The sequence below is a fragment of the Manis pentadactyla genome, chromosome 18 (assembly GCF_030020395.1).
Source record: "Manis pentadactyla isolate mManPen7 chromosome 18, mManPen7.hap1, whole genome shotgun sequence".
Classification (NCBI taxonomy): Eukaryota; Metazoa; Chordata; class Mammalia; order Pholidota; family Manidae; genus Manis; species Manis pentadactyla.
In genome coordinates this window covers 26,561,594-26,580,591 of record NC_080036.1, presented here as the reverse complement: position 1 = coordinate 26,580,591, position 18,998 = coordinate 26,561,594, and the positions used below count along the sequence as shown (strand labels likewise).

The 18,998-nt window shown below is 43.3% G+C and overlaps 1 protein-coding gene across 5 annotated transcripts in view; it reads left to right on the top strand.

Annotated features, from left to right (window-relative positions):
• Positions 1–3,155: 3,155 nt before the first annotated feature.
• The window catches only part of DET1 (DET1 partner of COP1 E3 ubiquitin ligase), a 56,891-nt gene continuing 41,048 nt past the window's right edge, over positions 3,156–18,998 (top strand). For all 5 annotated transcript variants that reach the window (XR_005033836.2, XM_036931804.2, XM_036931806.2 and 2 more), the window contains exons 1-3: positions 3,156–3,294; positions 8,551–9,643; positions 13,626–13,813. Coding sequence is in view for 4 of the 5 variants with exons in the window: in XM_036931804.2 (XP_036787699.2) it covers positions 8,561–9,643; positions 13,626–13,813 (1,271 nt within the window). In the remaining variant the exon portion in view is untranslated. The remainder of the gene's footprint in view (positions 3,295–8,550; positions 9,644–13,625; positions 13,814–18,998) is intronic.

Here is an 18,998-nt window from a genome sequence, read left to right as displayed (position 1 = left end):
AAGCATTCAGTTACTTAAGCCAAATACCTTGGCATATCCTTGCCTCTTGTCTTTCTCTCACACTACCTGTACACCCACTGGCGAGTCCTGTTGACTCCATCTTCAGCATATATTCCAAATTTGACCACTCCTCACAACCTCCAACTCTACCACTCCAATCCAGGACACCATCATCTCTTGCTTGGACTGTTACAGTAACCTTCTGGCTGGTCTTGTCAATAGCCCCCTCTCCCTGCGGCAGCCAGAGTGAATCTTCTAAAACATACACCTGTTTATGCTGTTCCTCTGCTCAAAGCCCTCCTGTAGCTCTGCATTTTATTCTGAATTGAAGGCAAAGTCCTTGCACAGCCCCAGCCATGAAGCTGGAACAACCTGAAATTTAGAGGTCCTTTTTTTTCACTTGAGATATAGTATACACACCATAAAATTCACCATTTAAAAATGAACAATTCAGTGGTTTTTAGCATACTCACAGAGGTGTACAATCATCAACCACTATCTAGCTCTAGTACATTTTCATCACCCCCAAAAGAAAGCCAACCCATTAGCAATTCCCTGTTCCCCTTATTCCTTATCCCCTGGCAATCACCGGTCTGCTGTCTATATGAATTCTGGATATGTCATTTAAATGGAGTCATACAATATGTGGCCCTTTATGTCTGACTTCTTTCACCTAGTATAGTATTTTCAAGATCCATCCATGTTATAGCCTGTATCAACACTTTATTCCTTTTTTTGATTAACTTATATTCCATATGGATACACCACCTTTGGTTTATCTATTCATCCATCAATGGACATTTGAATTATTTTTACTTTCTACCTATTATGAATAATATTGCTATGAGTATTTGTGTATAAGTTTTTATGTGGACATGCTATTTCTTTTGATTACATACCTAAAGGTGGTATTTCTAGGTCATATGGTAACTCAGTGTTTAAGTTTTTGAGAAACTGCTACTCTGTTTTCCACAGCACTATTCCCACCAGCAATGCATGAGAATTCCATTTTCTTCACATCCTCACCAATATTTGATATCTTCCTTTTTAAAAAAAGTATAGCCGTCCTAGTGGCTGAGAAGTAGTATCTCATTGGGGTGTTGACATGCATTTTCCTGATGACTGATGATGTTGAGCACCTTTTCATGTGTTTATTGGCCATTTGCATACATTCTTTGAAGAAATATTTATTCAGATCCTTTGCCTGTTTTTCAGTTGGGTTGTACTTTGGTGGTGAGTTGTAAGAGTTTCTTGTTATATTCTTGATCCTAGATCCTTATTAGACGTATGATTTTCAAATATTTTTTTCACATTCTGTGTGCTGTCTTTTCACTTTCTTTTAAGTGTCCTTGGAAGCACAAACATTTTTAATTTTGATGAAGTTCAGTTTATCTATTTTTTCTCTTCAGTTGCTCGCGCTTTTGGGGTCACATCTAAGAAACTGTTGCCTAATCCAAAGTCACAAGGAATCATGCTCATGTTTTCTTCTAAGAGTTTATAGATTAATCCTTACATTTAGGTCTCTGATCCATTTTGAGTTGATATTTATATGTGGGATGAGATACACATGTGTGTGGATGTGGGATAGAGTTTCTTTCTGAGGCGTGTTTCTCTCTATCTTTCTCTTGCCCAGTGCCACATCTGCAAGGAAAGATACTGTGCTGTTTATTCTTCAACAGCTGGTGCTGATGAAGCTCCCCGTTTCAATTCCCAGGCCTGGCACAGAGGCAGCAGGCCTCCAACATTTTCATTTGGGTAGCATTTTACAGTTTGAAATACATCTCCTATCTGATCTCCAAATTGAAAAATAATAATTTATATTATTGATAAATAATATATTATAAAAATAATAAAATCTCCTATCTAATTTATTCCTAAAATAATATAGGAAACAAAGTGGCAGAGTTGGAATTTGAACCTGGAGGGGACAACCTTGGAAAAAGGGACATGCAAGTCCTGGGTCATACTCTCAGTTCTGCTACTTGTATTTGTATAAACGTGTGCAAGTTGTGACCCTCTCAATTTAATCATCGGTAGGTATGGGAGTTGGTCTTGGGTAATTACAAAAATAATGACTTCCTGAGCAACTACCACGTTCCAGGCTCTGTGCCAGGACTTTGGATGTAACACTTCAAATTCTTTGAGTAACCTTACAAGGCAAGTATACAAATATTCATTTCCCAGAGAGAAAGTGGAGGGAGATTCTGAAGTTATCTCCCAGAATACTCAGTTTGGAAATGTCAAAGACTGGGTCAATAATCCACCCCATTTCTTTTTGGCCACCCCACATCTCCAAGACACTTACCATCCCAGAGTCTCTTTCCTCAAGAGTTGCTGTGAATTCTGTGGGCACAGCCATTCATTCATGGACTGAATCTTTACTGAGCATTCACAAGATGCCAAACCCCGTTCTAGGTGAGGAGAGAACAGAAAACTAGACAAAACCCCTGTTCTGAGAGTTTACCTTCTGGTGGGGAGAAGGGAAACAGAACAAAGAAAGAAGTTACAATACACCCCCCACCAGGTCATATCAGATGGCTATGAGTGCTATGAAAAAACAGCGTGATGGCAGTGGAGAGACAGCAGCCAGGGAGGTCCTCTCAAGGGGTGACATTTACGCTGAGACCTGAATGATCTGAGGGAGGCTGACACCGGAAAACCTGGCAGCAGGTCGTCCAGAAAGAGGTCAAAGCAAAGGCTTCTCTTGTAGAATCAGCTTTTAAGCGACCGAACGAGATAATGTAAGAGAAAGTCAAGTAAAGATGATGGGATTACGTTGGTGCAAGAAGCTTTTCTGTACACGCCAGCGACTCTACTGGGGACCAAATATTTGGAGATAGGTAGGCTTGGTCCTCCAAGAGCTCACTGTTTCGGAGACCACAGAAGACTTCTCAGCTGATGACATGGTGCACTGAGTCAAGGGGTGAAAAACTAATTTTTATTCATGCTTCTGCAGAAGTGCTCAGCAGGTGCAGAGCCACGGCGGTGAGAGAGCACGGGGCGCCCAGCTTAGGGCTCTGCGTTGTTTTCCCTTCGCAGCCAGTGGGCCTCGGTGGCTCCGATCCTCCTCCGGGCACAAGGGGGCGCTGTAACATATCTCAGCGCCGACCGCACGTGGCCACGCTCTCCCCACTTCTCTTTTCGCTGCGCCGCACTTCCGGTGACTAGCGGAAGCGGGGACGGGCAGCCGGGGGCGCCGGGCCTGCCGGCATGGCGGGGGCGGGGCCTGGGGAGGCGCGCGTAGAGCAGGCCCGGGGGTTCCTCGCCCTGGCCTTTTGAACCCGGACCGGACAGGTGAGGACTTCTCCTTCTTTGGCCCAGCCTCCAAGCCCGTCGGGCCTTCCCCGAGCCCTCCTCGGGTCACCGGCACGGGGCTGCCCCCTCCCCGCCTGACGTCGAGGCCTGGCGGCCCCCGCCTCCTCAGAATTCTCTTCCCACTGAGGCCCCGCCCCGGGCTTTTCTTTCCGGGGGCGCCCCCTTGGGGGTGTGTTCCCGCCCCTCGGCCTCCCCTTCCTGTTGTGGAAGCCGTCACGCTGCATTGAGGCGTTTGTGCACCTGCCTCTCTGGGGAAACAGACCCAGCAAGGGGGAAAGGACTTGCCTGGTACCCCACGATGAGTTAGTGGCCCGACCCCCTTGGCTGCCTTCTTTGCTTCCATAAATAATGTACTGAACGCATACTACGGGCCAGCCCCAGCATTAGGTCTTGAGAAAACTGAGGTGACTAAAGTAGACGGTTGGTTACATTTTGCTTGGAGAGTACAAGTTAGTGGGGGAAAGTCAGTCATCACACACATAACCATGCAAGTAAAAGTACATACTCAAATTGTGACAGTTGCTACGGAGAAAACAAAAAATAAAATAACGGGGAGCCCTGTTTTAGGTAGAATGGTCAGGGAAGACTTCCTGAAGGAGATGACACTTAAGGTGCAACTTGAGAAGTTATGGCAAGGGCCAGGGGAAAGACATTCTAGACGGAGGGAACAGCCTCTGTGGTTACCTAAGGTGGCCAAGAACTTGGCATGAGGCAGTTCCAGCGTTTGGGAAAGGGGTCGTGAGAGACCACAAGTACTGGGATGGCATACAGAATATAGTCTTTGTGTACTGCACAGGAGCTCACCATAGAAATAGTAACATGCAGAGACAAAGTTGCATGCGTGTTAAGTGCTGTGAAGGAGAGGTGTGGCCAGTACATTGGTATTTTATCTAATGGGGAGGTAGGTGAAGGAGGACTTCTCTGAGGAAGTGATTATTAGACTGATCTGAGATAGGAGTTATGAGAAGGGCTTTTTTAGATGGAGATTAACAGCAACTGCCAAGCTTCCAAGGCAGAAGGGCAGAATATTTGTTGGAGAAATGGTTAGGGTTAAATGGGAAAAGATGAGGCTGGAGAGACAGAGCTGAGACCTTAAAGCACCTGGTTGACATGTTCAGGATTTTGATCCTTACCATTAAGAGCGATGGGAAGATACTGACCTGTTGTAATCCATAGGGGGTAAAGGATTTTGAAAAGATCACTCTGGCTATTGAGTAAGTTGGAGGTGGACAGGAGTGGATTTAGGGAGACCAGGTAAGAGGCTGTTGCAGTAATGTAGATATGAAGTAATAAAATTTTGGGTAAGTGTGCTGAAAGGTCATGGTAGAAAGAAGTGGAAGATTAGAGGACTATTTAGGAGATAGAATCTCCAGAGTTTGGTGACTGATCAAGTGTGGGGGCTGAGGGAAAGAGGTATCAAGGAAGGCTTAGATTTCTGGTTCCTGTTAGATGGGTAACGGTGCCATTCACCCTGCGCTAGGGAAACTGAAAAGAGGGCCAGCTTTTGGGAAAAATACCTGAAGTTACTCTCTTTTTTTGTAACCTTCTGTCAAGAAGGGACTTTTGTTACATACTTTTTCTAGAGTGTTTGAATTTTTATGAGCGTGAATTGTTTTTATAATCGAAACAAGTTGAAAACTTGTAAAAAGGCTTTTAGAATTTATGTCTCTGAAAACCACAATTGTGAGATATAAAATGCGAGTTTATATATATATATATATAAAATATGTTTAATTATGGAGTGGGGAGACAGCACACTGAGAGAAGTACTGTTAGGAAATTCAGCGAGGATTTCCTGTATGATCTAGAGCGGAAGCGAACAGGTCTTTCTCTCCTTCCACCCCACCCCACCCCTCTCCTTCCACCCCTTCACTCTTTCCCCCCCAGTAGTAGTGTCTTAAAAAGACACTCTGAGAATTTAAGATGGAACTATTAAAAACGTACATGAAGAGTTAAGCATCTACTTTGTTTAAAATGATCAGTGGCTCTTACAAGTATAAAGTAGTGTGCTTTATCTGTTCTATGCAGGTAGTCTGCTGGGAGGTGTCTGGTACTCTTCCTTCTCCAATTCCTGGGCCTTTCCTGCCTCTCTCATCTTACTCTGGTCTCTCTCTCTCCGACTCCAGCCCGCATCTTAGGCTGGCAGAGGTGTCTGGGCAGGGATTGAGTGGGGCAGTTTGGTATATGATTTGGTATTTGAAATGTTTCAATGTTAATAGTGTATTTTTTAGGCTGTACCAAAGCTTCACTGTTAGAAGGAGCAGCTGTGTGAAGCTGAGTATTGTTTTTATTGTTCGGATACGGAGGATATTGCCAGGGTCCTTTGAGAAAGCTCACGAGGGAGATTTCTTTTAAGTTGCAGTGCTGGGAAGAGCTGTGCTTCTTCCAGGCATTCCAATACAATAACTGATTGTATTTCTCTCTTTGCTGTGTCTGCTAAGAAAATCAAGCTAGAAGCCTGGCAGTTCCGTAGGGCCTTGTGGTATGCATTTCTGTGTACTTGTTTCTTCATCTTATTGTCCAGTCTTTGTTTTCCCTTCACAAAGATTGTTTCCTAATTTGGAAAAAATTCTGAGTAAGTACAAATAATACAGAGTGAAAGTACAATGAGTACTGATTTAAGAAAAGTAGACCCCTGGGAGTTGCCAGTGTGGCCCCACCTCCCATCCCATTTTTTTCTTCCTCGGGGTAACCAGTCTTCTGAATTTTATATTTATAATCCCTTCGCTTTTGTAATTATATACCATATATATTTGTATCCAAAGGGAATCACCCTGTGTGTTCTGTAGCTTGTTTTCTTCATTCAGCATCTTTGTTGTTCTGTATAACTAGTGCATTAATTCATTGTTTCATAAGCTTCTACTGCATGAATATGCCCATGTGAATTTATATAGGGTACCTTTGATGGGCATTTGGAGTGCTGTTGGTTTTTGGTGCTGTTAACAGTCCTAGTACAGACATTCTTCTTATATGTGTGCAGACATTTCTCCAGATCAGGGTTTCTCAACCTCAGCATTGCTGACATTTTGGGCCAGATGTAGAAGGGGTTGTCCTATTTATTATAGGAGGTTTGGCAGTGTTCCTGGCTTCTGTTTGCCAGATAGCATCTCTCCCTCCCAAGTTTTGTCAATGAAACGTATCTTCACATGCTGAAAAATTGCCCTAGTTGGGAACAGGTGCTCCAGATCAGAGGCTGGGAAACTGTTTCTGCAACGGGCCAGATAGTAAATATTTTAGGCTATTGAGCCATGTGGTCTTTGGTCATAACTAATCAACTTTGTCTTTGTAGAGCAAAAGCAACCATAGGCAAGGTGTGAATGAATGGGTATGGCTGTGTCGCAGTAAAACTTCATTTATAAAAACAGGCTGGCAGGCGGGAGTAGGCCTGAGGGCAGTTGTCTGCAGTCTCTTGCTCTAGTCTAGATCAGTAGGAAATATATTTATATCCTTACCCAGTACATATAACTCATACATATATACATACACACACATGTACATATATAATTGAAACAAAAGTTTCACAAAACAGTGCTTACCCTTATTATGTGTGATACAGTTTGGCATTTTCTATTTATTCCATTTTTAAAATTGTCAGTCATTATATCCACTAAACTAGTTTCAAATCCCCATTAATGAGTTGTGAGTAGCAGTTTGAGAGATTTGATCTTTTCAGTCATCTTATTAGAGGTATGCACACTTTTAACTTGACTAAATAGTATCTATACTTATATAAGGTATCTCAAATCTCTCTTAGAAGGAGACAGGATATAAATAAATACCATATTGTGAGTATGTTTTTATTTCTAAAATATAGATGGGATCAGTCACTGTCCTGCTTAAAACCTGTAATGGCTCCCATGGCGTGGCATACGAAGTGTTTTTCAATCTGGCTCCAGTCTACTCTTCGAGGCTTCTTGTTTATCTTTCACTATGTGTATCCTATGCTCTGACCACTGGAATTATCCTGTTTCCCAAGTGTGCCCTGCATGCTCTTTCCAAGTATATATTTTAGGCTACTTTCTTTCTGGAATGTTTCTCTTTTACTTTGCCTGGTGAAATCGTCCTTTAAGGCCCGAGTCAGGTCACTGCATTGGCTCATCCATCATATCGATGAGCACCTTGCCTCAGGTGCTGCTGTAGGTGCTGGGCATTCAGAGAGGAACTGGGCAAGGTCCCTGGGGTCTCGAATGGGGAGACAAATACTAGAAATGTAAACAAGGTAATTTCAGAAAGTGATAAGGGCTGAAGAAAATAAAATAGGGTTGAACCATCAATTGATGTGGATGGAAAAAGGCAGTACTTTGCGTGAGGTAGTCAGGGAAGCATTCTGAAGAGTTGCTGTTTTAGCTGAGATTTAAAGGTTGAAACAGAGGCAGTTCTTGCAGTGCTTTAAAAAATGTTCTTTCTCCTCCTAACCTCTATCGTTTCTCATGAGAAATCCACAGATGTTTGAATTTCTGTTCCCCTATAGGTAATGTATCATTTACCTGGTTGCTTTCAAGATTTCTACTTTGTAGTTTAGTCTTTGGCAGTTTGACCATGATGTGTTTGGGTGTGGATTTCATTAGGTTCATCATGCTCGCAGTTCTCTGAACTTCTTGAATCTTGGCTTTATATATGTGAGGGTTTATTTCTGGGCTCTCTATTCTATTGCATTGGTATATTTATCCATATGCCAGTACCACACTTCTGATTACTGTGGCTTTGTACTGTGGTTTGAAATCTGGGTGTCTCAGTCCTCCAACTTCATTCTTCTTTTACAAAATTGTTTTGGCTGTTCGGGGGCCCTTAAGAGTACATGTGCATTTTAGGATGAATTTTTCTATTTTTGCCAAAAATGCTGGTGGTAGTTTGATGGGGATTGTGTTTAATTTGTAGGTTATGGACACCTTAACAGCCCAATAAATGCTTTTTAAGTGACTGCATATTGAATGTGACTCTTACACTGAGCAAATGTTATGCTGTTCTAGTTTATTCTGCTGACTGTTCCCAACAGCTGAGCATGCTTTGAAGGAATTCCTGTGAATGAGGACCTCCCGGCAAACCTGTTTCTGGACTTGGAAATGTCAGGGCCGTTTCCCGACTGTAATCTGGGAAGGAGAAATGCTGATCACTGTCATCTCGGGAGCTCTTTGGTCCAGGTTATAAGGAGGGAAATGTGCTTGGCTTCTGTATACTAACGTTTTAGTAAATTTTGTTTTATTTTCTTGACTTTTACTTTACTTTTCTATGCAGAGATGTGATAATGGATTACCATGTTTCCACCATTAAACCTCGAAGAATCCAAAACCAAAATGTGATTCACCGCTTGGAGCGCCGGCGGATCAGTTCAGGCAGGGCAGGCACCCACTGGCATCAGGTCCGCGTGTTCCACCAGAACGTCTTCCCCAACTTCACAGTCGTCAACGTGGAAAAGCCTCCTTGTTTCCTGCGCAAATTCTCACCCGATGGACGCTACTTTATCGCTTTCTCTTCAGACCAGACCTCCCTGGAAATCTATGAGTACCAGGGCTGCCAGGCAGCTGAGGATCTCCTGCGGGGCTGTGAGGGTGAGATCCTGTCCAACGGCAACGACCAGCGGTCAGTCAACATCCGGGGCCGGCTTTTTGAACGCTTCTTTGTCCTGCTGCACATCACAAACGTAGCGGCCAATGGCGAGCACTTGAACCGCGAGTGCAGTCTCTTCACTGACGACTGCCGGTGTGTCATCGTGGGCTCCGCCGCCTACCTCCCCGACGAGCCCCACCCGCCTTTTTATGAGGTGTATCGAAACAGTGAGTCTGTGACCCCCAACCCACGGTCCCCTCTGGAGGACTATTCCCTTCACATCATTGACCTTCACACTGGCCGCCTGTGTGATACGCGCACCTTCAAGTGTGACAAAGTGGTCCTGTCACACAACCAGGGTCTGTACCTGTACAAAAACATCCTGGCCATCTTATCAGTGCAGCAGCAGACCATCCATGTCTTCCAGGTGACCCCAGAAGGCACCTTCATTGACGTGCGGACCATTGGCCGCTTCTGCTATGAGGATGACCTCCTCACCGTGTCGGCCGTCTTCCCCGAGGTGCAGCGGGACAGTCAGACAGGCATGGCCAATCCTTTCAGAGACCCCTTCATCAACTCCCTGAAGCACCGGCTGCTCGTGTACTTGTGGCGCCGAGCAGAGCAGGACGGCAGTGCGATGGCCAAGAGGCGCTTCTTCCAGTATTTCGACCAACTGAGGCAGCTGCGCATGTGGAAGATGCAGCTTCTGGACGAGAACCATCTGTTCATCAAGTACACTAGCGAGGATGTGGTGACCCTGCGGGTCACAGATCCCTCGCAGGTATGCGTGCCCCCCTGCCCTTTCACTCCTCCCATCCCTGTGGTGAGATGGGAAGGTGTCTCTCTTTGCCTATAGCCAGCCTCTCGGAAACACATTTTATGTAGTCTTGAATTTTTACCATTCTAGAGCTCAGAGTTAACACAGCTCCATTTTTCTCTGGCCACCTGCATGTATTTGGACACAGAAGCTAATGCCAAGCCTTTGGCATGTAGATGACAGTCAGCTCTGTGATTATTACCCTCATTCTTCTGCAGAGCATTTTCAATACCCTTGAGTTAGAAACCCAGATGCCCCAAGGTCAAGGTTCGGCCTGCCAGTGGATAATTCTGCCTTGATTTTTGTGCTTGTTGGTCTGACTGGCTTAGTTCTGGCAATGAAAATGAGCCCACCCTACAAAACAATGCTCTCAAAGTCTAGTCTCTCTTCCCTGCTGTGTTGCCAATGGTTTCAGCCCCAGGCAAGTTCGCAGTGGATTCAGTGTGGCCAAAGAAATTGACAGCAAAACGTTTTTGAGGTGAAAGGGTTATACCCAACTTTATTTCCAGGTGGCAGGTCAGTCACTAGAATCCCATTCACTCAGAGTGAGTCTGCACGCAGCAAGGCAGTCCCTGCCTCTGAGCCCCTCTGTCTGCACAGCTGTCCTCTTGGCCTCTCTGTCCACACAGTCAACCTGCACAGCCGTCCTCTGGGCCTCTGTCCTCGGTGTTGCCACCACTCCAGCCTCTGCTCTCCTGCAGCCTTGCAGCCCTGCCAGCATGTCGCGGCCCAGAGCACTGGGCGGAGCTCTTTAATATCGAGTCAACAGCCATGTATTGCCCACAGGCGTGCAGTGAGCTAGTCAACCAGGGCCAGGTGAGAATCTTGGCCACAGGAACTCTCATTTTATCCACACCTGCCTAAATAATGTCAATATACTCAGTCACAAAGACTTTCGAAGGTAACTGATAGGTAAGTTCACTTGCAAGGGAAGTTTAATGACCTTCCCCTGACCTTGACCAGCACAGTCTGTAGAGCAGTGAAAAGATTAAAAGGAAGGCCAGCTTTCTGGTCCCTCACGTGAATCATCCTGTGGCATTTTCAGCTGGGGTGAAAGATGTTGGTAGGAGATAGGCGTTTCTCAAACGGGAATAGGGTGTTGGATGGTAAGAACACAGAAACCTCGAAGACTCGGGTTGAAACACCCATGTTGAAATTCAGGGTAATTTGGCCATTTCCCTTTGAGAAGCTCTTCACCTCATCACTGACGAGTTAATAGACTCACCTGTCTGTATATTTGCCCCATTCTCCTATTTCCAGATTGTCTCCTTAGATACTAGTTTGGAAACTTGGAACAGAGAGCAAACCAATAAAACCACGAAGTCAGTTGACTCTAGTATCTCCCAGTGACCTGTAGCCGATTCTACCGATAAGAGACTGTGTAGGGCATTGTCTCCTAAAGCCTTAACAAGCCATCCATGGTAAAATGCTTTCTAACATTTTTCTTCTGAATCATAGTTTGTGTGTTTTCAAAACCAAAAAAGGTGTGGGGGTCAGTAATATAGTTAGAAGTAATTTTTTCTGGATTCTTTTTCTTCGCTGACAATTATGAAGCCACTCATTGGGCCTTCGTGGGCGAGCATCTAGTTCATCCTATGAGTCATAGGAGATTGGCGGTGAAGCCCTTGACCTCTATAGCCTCCTGTCCTGTATTTCCCAGTCTGCCCTGGAGGGAAGGCTATAAATGTTTGTGTAATTCTATATTCATCTAATTATGATGGATCCTGGTAAAGCCCTGATATGATCAAAGTGCTGTCCAGGTCTGTAGAAAGGACGTGAGTCAATCTTTGTTTAGGTTTGAGTTATAATTACCTTCTTATTTTGGAGGGAATAAGTTGTCTGTGATTGCCACATTTGAGATTATCCTTTTTGCCCTTGCTAAAACACAACCTATTTATTTTTGATAGCTATGATAAGTTGTAGTTGGAAACATCATTAGGGCTCTGTGCTTTGGTTACAGAGTCTGTAACTTCAAAACCCACCTCTCTGCCCCAGTGACCTCCCTGCTCTTTCCCCAGTTAGGTTTGATATGTTCCAATAAGGTTAATGAGGAAAAAGTACATCCAGACACAAAGCCTTGCTAATATTAGGGTATTATTCTCAGGTTACCCTCCAGTTTCTCTAATTTATAGACAAATTTAATTTCCAGGTGACCACAAAAGACATGTAATAAAAGCTCTGGGAAGGACTAATTACTAGTAAAACAGGTGGGCCAGATGACTCCAGAAATTGGTAATGGAGATTTAAACTTGATCATGGGAGGGGGAATACTAGTCTTAGTGTTCTGAACACTTGGAATCCTGTTGGAAGCTTGCAGTCTGATTCACACTGCCACATTCGCTGTGACAGAACCTGGGGTTCCTTGTTAGGTCAAGCAGAGCTCTGGAGGTTTAAAGGAAGAGGGCTAGTCACCCAGGGGCCCATTCAGAACAAGCAGCGACAGTGCCTCCTATGGCATTTGAATGCTTCTCAGGTTCCCCCACCGATCCTAACTGCTACAAATCTCAAACATACAGTATGGATGTTCTTGGCTGAACAAACACTTATGAAGAAAGAAATGGAAAATGTCTCTCTGATTTTTCATTTGTTCAGCAGCTGTACCCTGGTTACAACTTGCCTGGGCAGTTTTAGGACACAATGTACTTAAGGTGTCTCTCTGCATGTTAGAAGTACAAAGAGGGAAAATAAATGCCCCTAAACTGAACTTTCAACTGTACATATACAAGAGAAAATAATTTGCCAACAGGCAGCTCCAGGCTGCAAATCACTTCCTCAGCAGGGAAGAAAATTAAATCTGGCATTTAAAAAATGTGTTTTTTATTTCAGGGTGGTTTAGGGATCAGGTAGGGAATAAATACAAAGAAGGAAAAATATGGAATTTGCACAGTCTGAAGTGCATACAGGCTGGCCAGTTCAGTAATTCTAGCAGCACTGACCGAGGTCCTTGACTGATGAAGCCCAGTTAGGCTTCCTCCTTTCCCAGAACCACTTGGAGCCATGGCTCTGCCTCTTGTTGGAGCAGAGGTGTTTGCTTCTTTTTTTTTTTTTTTTTTTTTTTAAATAATTATTTTTTATTGAAGGGTAGTTGACGCACAGTATTACATTACATTAGTTTCAAGTGTACAACACAGTGGTAGAACATTTATATACATAATTCTAGGTTCCAGCTATCACCCTACCAAGCTGTTACAATATCTTGACTATATTCCTTATGCTATACATTACATCCCGGTTACTTATTTATTTTACCATTGGAAGTCTGTCCTTTTTTTTTTTTTTTTTTTGTGAGGGCATCTCTCATATTTATTGATCAAATGGTTGTTAACGACAATAAAATTCTGTATAGGGGAGTCAATGCTCAATGCACAATCATTAATCCACCCCAAGCCTAATTTTCGTCAGTCTCCAATCTTCTGAGGCATAACAAACAAGTTCTTACATGTAGAACAAATTCTTACATAATGAATAAGTTACATAGTGAACAGTACAAGGGCAGTCATCACAGAAACTTTCGGTTTTGCTCATGCATTATGAACTCTAAACAGTCAGTTCAAATATGAATACTCATTTGGTTTTTATACTTGATTTATATGTGGATACCACATTTCTCTCTTTATTATTATTATTTTTAATAAAATGCTGAAGTGGTAGGTAGATACGAGATAAAGGTAGAAAACATAGTTTAGTGTTGTAAGAGAACAAATGTAGATGATCAGGTGTGTGCCTGTAGACTATGTGTTAATCCAAGCTAGACCAGGGCAATAAAACATCCACGTATGCAGAAGATTTCTCTCAGAACAGGGGGGGTGAGGTTCTAAGCCTCACCTCTGTTGATCCCCAGTGTTTGCTTCTTTTACTTGGGTGGCTTGAATTTTCAGCCCAGTGCTCCTTACCAAGGCATGGCATTCTACCCAGGTGTCCCACAGCTCTCTCTGTTCTTCTGCAGGCATCTTTCTTTGTGGTGTACAACATGGTGACAACAGAGGTGATTGCTGTGTTTGAGAATACATCAGATGAGCTTTTAGAGCTCTTCGAGAACTTCTGTGACCTATTCCGTAACGCCACCCTGCACAGTGAAGTCCAGTTTCCCTGCTCAGCTTCCAGCAACAATTTTGCAAGGCAGATCCAGCGCCGGTAAGCTGTCCCACCGGGCTTAACAGTCAGAACTGCAGAAAATTCACTGGTGATAGGCTAGTAGCCATTTCCTCCAGGAGTCCTTCCCATATTCTCTCTGTCCACCCAACTTTGGTTAGGTGAGCCTGTTGTAACCCTTCGTTTTTCTCTCTCAGCACGTGTGGCATTACGTATGCATTGTCTGTGATTCCTCCTGGACTATATGTGAGCTGCAGAGACTGTGTCTTTATTATTAATTGCTGTATTCTCAGTGATGCACTGTCAAGCACTTACATAGTTGTTGAATGAGTGACTAAGGAACTTATTTTAGAACTTTTGGTTAAACATGGTGTATTGAATACATGCATTTATCTCTGCTCCATCCCCAAATCCCACTAAAATAACAAGAAAGGAATAAGAGGGACAAGCTTCCCAGAACAAAGAGAGTGGGAGAGGAGGCACTGGAGATGAGATGATTGGGGACAGGGGATACCAACTGAGTCTTGGAAGCTGAGAAGCTAGTTGATGAGTGATAACCGATTCGGCATACCTCAGAACAAAGACTTAGCCGTCAGAGAACAAGTTGCCTTGCACCAGCTAACTGGAAAGGGTCAGGGAATCGGAGGCCCTGTGTACCTCTGTAGGTACCGATAAGGTGGGCGGAATTGTTGAGAGGAGTTCTTGAAAGGAGCAATGAGACCCTCTAGGTTCCTTCTCTAAGCTACTCTGCCAAATGACTGTCTCTTCCTCTCCTCAGCAAAAGACTGGAGGTTTATTCTCTGGAGAAACTGAGCAGTGAAGGCTCTGGTTTCATGTTCATAAGGCATAGCTGAGAGAAGGGATGAGACGTGTCATGCTGAAAACAAGAATTAAGCGAAAATTGATGTATTGAAGGGTAAAACCCCATCCTCCTTCTCAGATATGACATACAGCTTTATCCTCCTCAGGCAGGAGGTTAGAGACGGTTCCCTAGGGAAACTGACCAACCCAAAGAAGAGACCTTCAGATACTCACACTTGGAGTCCCTTCACAAAACCCCTAGGTCACCCTAAATTGATACCCACCAGTCAGCAAGCTCCTCCAGAGCTTCTAATAATTATCTGCATACATTATTGTGAAGCAAATGGTTACTTGGGACCAAGTGCCCAAGCGAAATCCTGCTCTAGTCAGTCATTGCCTCATCAGGTTCATGTACCTAAATTGCTCTCCTCACCTTAGCCAGTCATGAAAAATACCTGCTTTAGGTCCCAAGATAGATCAGACCAGAGCAAACAAGTGAATCGGAACAAGCATTACTGCCACCGGGGAAAATGAGCAAAACAGATCTCTCAGCGCGGCAGCGTCGTGTTGTATGAAAGGATATACTCCGCTAGAAGTAGGTGGATACTGATATTCACACGACTAATTTGCTGAAGTTCTTTTTCTCTGGTTCACACCAGACAAATTTTCTGCCTCATTAGAATTTCTATTCAGTATAGAAGGATTTTTGGAAGAAGAGCTTGAATTAGATTTTGCTTTTTCCTTTTGGAATGAATTTTCTCCTTTAAAAATTAACATTAAAATTGAGCAGATCATTATCAACTAGTAACCAAAGCTGGGTAGGCTCAGTCGAACATCAAAGAAGTCACTGAAAGATATGCCCCATGAGGGCAGGGGTTTTTGTCTATTATTTTTACCTAGGCCAGTGTCTTTCACATGGGAGGAGCTAAAATTATTTCAGAATGCATCTGGAATTCAGTGAAATTGTAGGAAGTCCCTGGAGGAGACAATAGAGGTTGAAGAGAAAGATGGTATTTCAGTTTTGTGTCCTCAGAGTTGTGTTTCTCATACCACCAAAGGGTTTTAGAACACTGTAGCTATCCTCATACAATAATTTTCAAGTTGACCTTTAAATATTTTTACTATTAAATTTAAATAGTTGCAGAAGATGCCATTTTCACTGTATATTAAATACTGACATTTAAAACTAAAATTACCACACTTTTATTCTGTTCCCCCCTTTTTATGAGACATGATTGGATTGACATATTACATTTATAAGATTAAGGTGTACAGTATAACACTTTTAAATATAGCAGAGGGAATCTAAATGCCACAGTAATTCGGTACTCAATATTTGATATAAAAGTATAGAGCAGATTGTTCCCATAGGATTTGGAATTTTACGTTGTTTCTTCTTATCTTCAAACTCATGTTATCTATCCCATTTCCCTCATAGAATTATATCCTGATGTAACATACTTTATGAACCATCTCATCACAGTTTGCTGCATGGAAAATACAAAGTAAATATAAATGGAAATTATTTTTTATTTCTTGTGAACACGTGGCTCTCAGTACTCTATTTTATAGTGTCCAATAATCATCTGGTAAAAATAAATGAAAGTGGATTCATGATAGCTAATGAATTGAAAAAAAATTGACAGCAAGGATCAGGAGTCACTTAAAGCCTTTATCTTGAAAGATAGAGACCAAAATATAACAGGCAGCATAAGCAACACTGCAGTGGTTAAAGTAACTGACACTGTTAAAAACAGAAACATTCCTAGAATAGTAAGATGCTTTAGAAATTTAAACTTTCTTAGGTATAGTTGAGGAACTGTCCAAGAAAAAAATAAAAAGATCAGAGTACGAAAGTGGGAGAGAAACAATTTTTGAAAAATCAGAGGATTTGCCCAGGAAGCCCACCTGGCCAATTCCAGAAGGAGCAGTAGAGAAAATGAGGGGGAGGAAGCAACGTAAGACAGTTTTCTAGTCCCAAAGAAGTTCTGTTTCCAGACTGTCAGGACCATCCAGTGGTGCGCTGGACAGGCTCATTCTTGCATGTGGGGCCTGTAGTTTAAACTGTGGAATTTTTGTAAGCAGATTGTTAAACACAGCCATTATGAACAGTTATTTTCTAATTATTATTTCCTAATTATTTTACTGTTATTTATGCTCTTGAGGTTACTCGTATGTGGTTTATCTGTATGGTGAAAATACTATATAATGATGTGCTACAGCTTATCTTTTGACAACTCCACATTCAGTGATGTTGCATTGGTGCCTTGAAATTGGCCACAGCAGGAGGATTTACACCACAGAAATTGGCAAGCTCTGCCATCATGGCTTCTTTCCCTGAAAGAAATAATTATTTACCCTTTATTAGCACATCACTGGTTCTATCAAATACCTAGTACGGTCAGTGAAAAAAGACCCAGTCTGAGGCACATCATCATGAAATTTTAGAACATTGGGGATAAAGAGAAAATTGTAAAATTTTCAGAAAGAACATGTATTTCACATATAAATAAGTCAACAGCATGGTATCACACTTAATAACAACACTGAAAGCTTGAAGCCATTAAAATCATGCTTTCAGAATTCTGTGAAAAAACAGATTTTCAACTAGAATTCTGTATCCAAGTAATAGGATGTAACAAAGACATATTCAGACCTGTGAGGTCTCAAAAAATTACCTCCCATGTTTCTAAGGAAGCCTCTGGAAGATGTATTTTCTAAATCAGCCATAAAGGAGTGGTACAGGAAGTAGTCTGAAACTGGAGAGAAGCAAAGGAAAGTTCCAGGATGGCAGACCACCGAGGGGACCAGGGGAAGCAGGAGGATGGAGGTCTCCAGGAGGAGTGCTTCCGAGGAAGGGTTGGAGCAGTTAGAATGTCCGGCAGCTGTGAGGGTGTTAAGACAAGGTGGTTGGGGTGGACCCCACTGAGAAGATGATACTTGAATGAAGCGTTTGAAGGTCAGGGAGCAAGCTGGGTGGACATCATGTGGGAGAAAACACCCAGCAAAGGGAATAGTAAATCTAAAGGTTCTGAGGACACAGGAGTGCCTGGGCTGGAGTGAGTAAGAGTGGCTGGAGAAATGTTCCGAGATGGGCTGCACACTAAGTCTTTGGCTTGAGTTGTCCATGAGATTGTGGGGTGTTTGAGCAGAGGAGCGATGTGCTCTCACTTGTGTTTTAGCAGGATCATTCTGGCTGCTGTGTTAAGAGTAGCCTAGGGGTCTCGGGTAGAAGCAGGGACACCAGTTAGCAGAGCACTGCGATGATCCAATAAATTGCATTCTGTCTCCTGCCACTAGGATTTAAGTTCTTCTTTGTTCACTGAGACATTCTAAGCACTTAGAAGAGCATCTGGCACATACTAGGCTGTGAGTAATTATTCACTGATTGAATAATGGTGGCTTGGATCAGGGTGGTACTATTGGGGGTGGTAAGTAATTGTATTCTTAATGTATTTTGAAGGTAGATCACAGGCAGTTTACTGGGTGATGGGATATGGTTTGTGAAGGAGCAGTCAAAGATGATTCTAATGTTTCTTGGCTTAATCAACTTGCAGGAGATATTTACCATTAAACTGTGATGGCAAAGCTTGTGGGTGAAGCAGGTATAGGGAGAAGAGCATTCCATGTGTGGAGCCGTCCAGTAGTCCTCGGAGGAAGGGAGGTCAGGTGCGATGAGGGCTTATAACCGTTGGGGTTAGCCACCCAGAGCTCACTGGTGCCCTTGAGAGTGCTTCATTAAGATGGTGGGGTGAAAGCCTGTGTGGGGTGGGTTTAAGAAAAAAGGAAGGGAAGGAGAATTGGAGAAAGTTCGAAAAATGATTTTGTGGAGTTCTGTTGTAAAGTGGAGCTGAAAAATGGTGCGTTAGCTGGAGGACAAGTGGTGGTAAGTTTTTTTGTTATTTTTTAAATCGGAGGGAAAATGGCATGTTTGTATGCAGTTGGGACTGATCCTATAGATGGGAGTGTGGGGGGTGGGGAAACTGATGGTTTAGGGAAAGGTGGGGAGAATTGGTGATAATGTATGAGAGGAGATGGGGACCGATGCCCAAGTGGAGGGGCTGGCCTTACAAGGCAGCGCAGTTAAATAGTACACATGTGCTGATGAGCTTTAAAAAGTTCTCTCCCCATTGCTTCTATTTCTCAGTAACAAAGTAGGCCATGCCGGTAGGTGAGCATGGAGAAGGGGGCGTGAAATACTCAGTGAAGAGAGTGGGGGCTCCCTGGACTGTGGGAATGTGGCATGAATGCCCCACAGCACTGAGGGCCCCCATGAGATTCATGGTTCTAAATTTAAAGTGAGCATTGTCCAGTGTTTTTCTCCAGTTGTGGAGAAAGTTGAGTGGGTACAGGCATGGAACAGGCAGAGTTGAGCTTAACTAGGGTTGTAGTTTTTCTAAGTAGAACCACAAATCAAGGTTGTAAG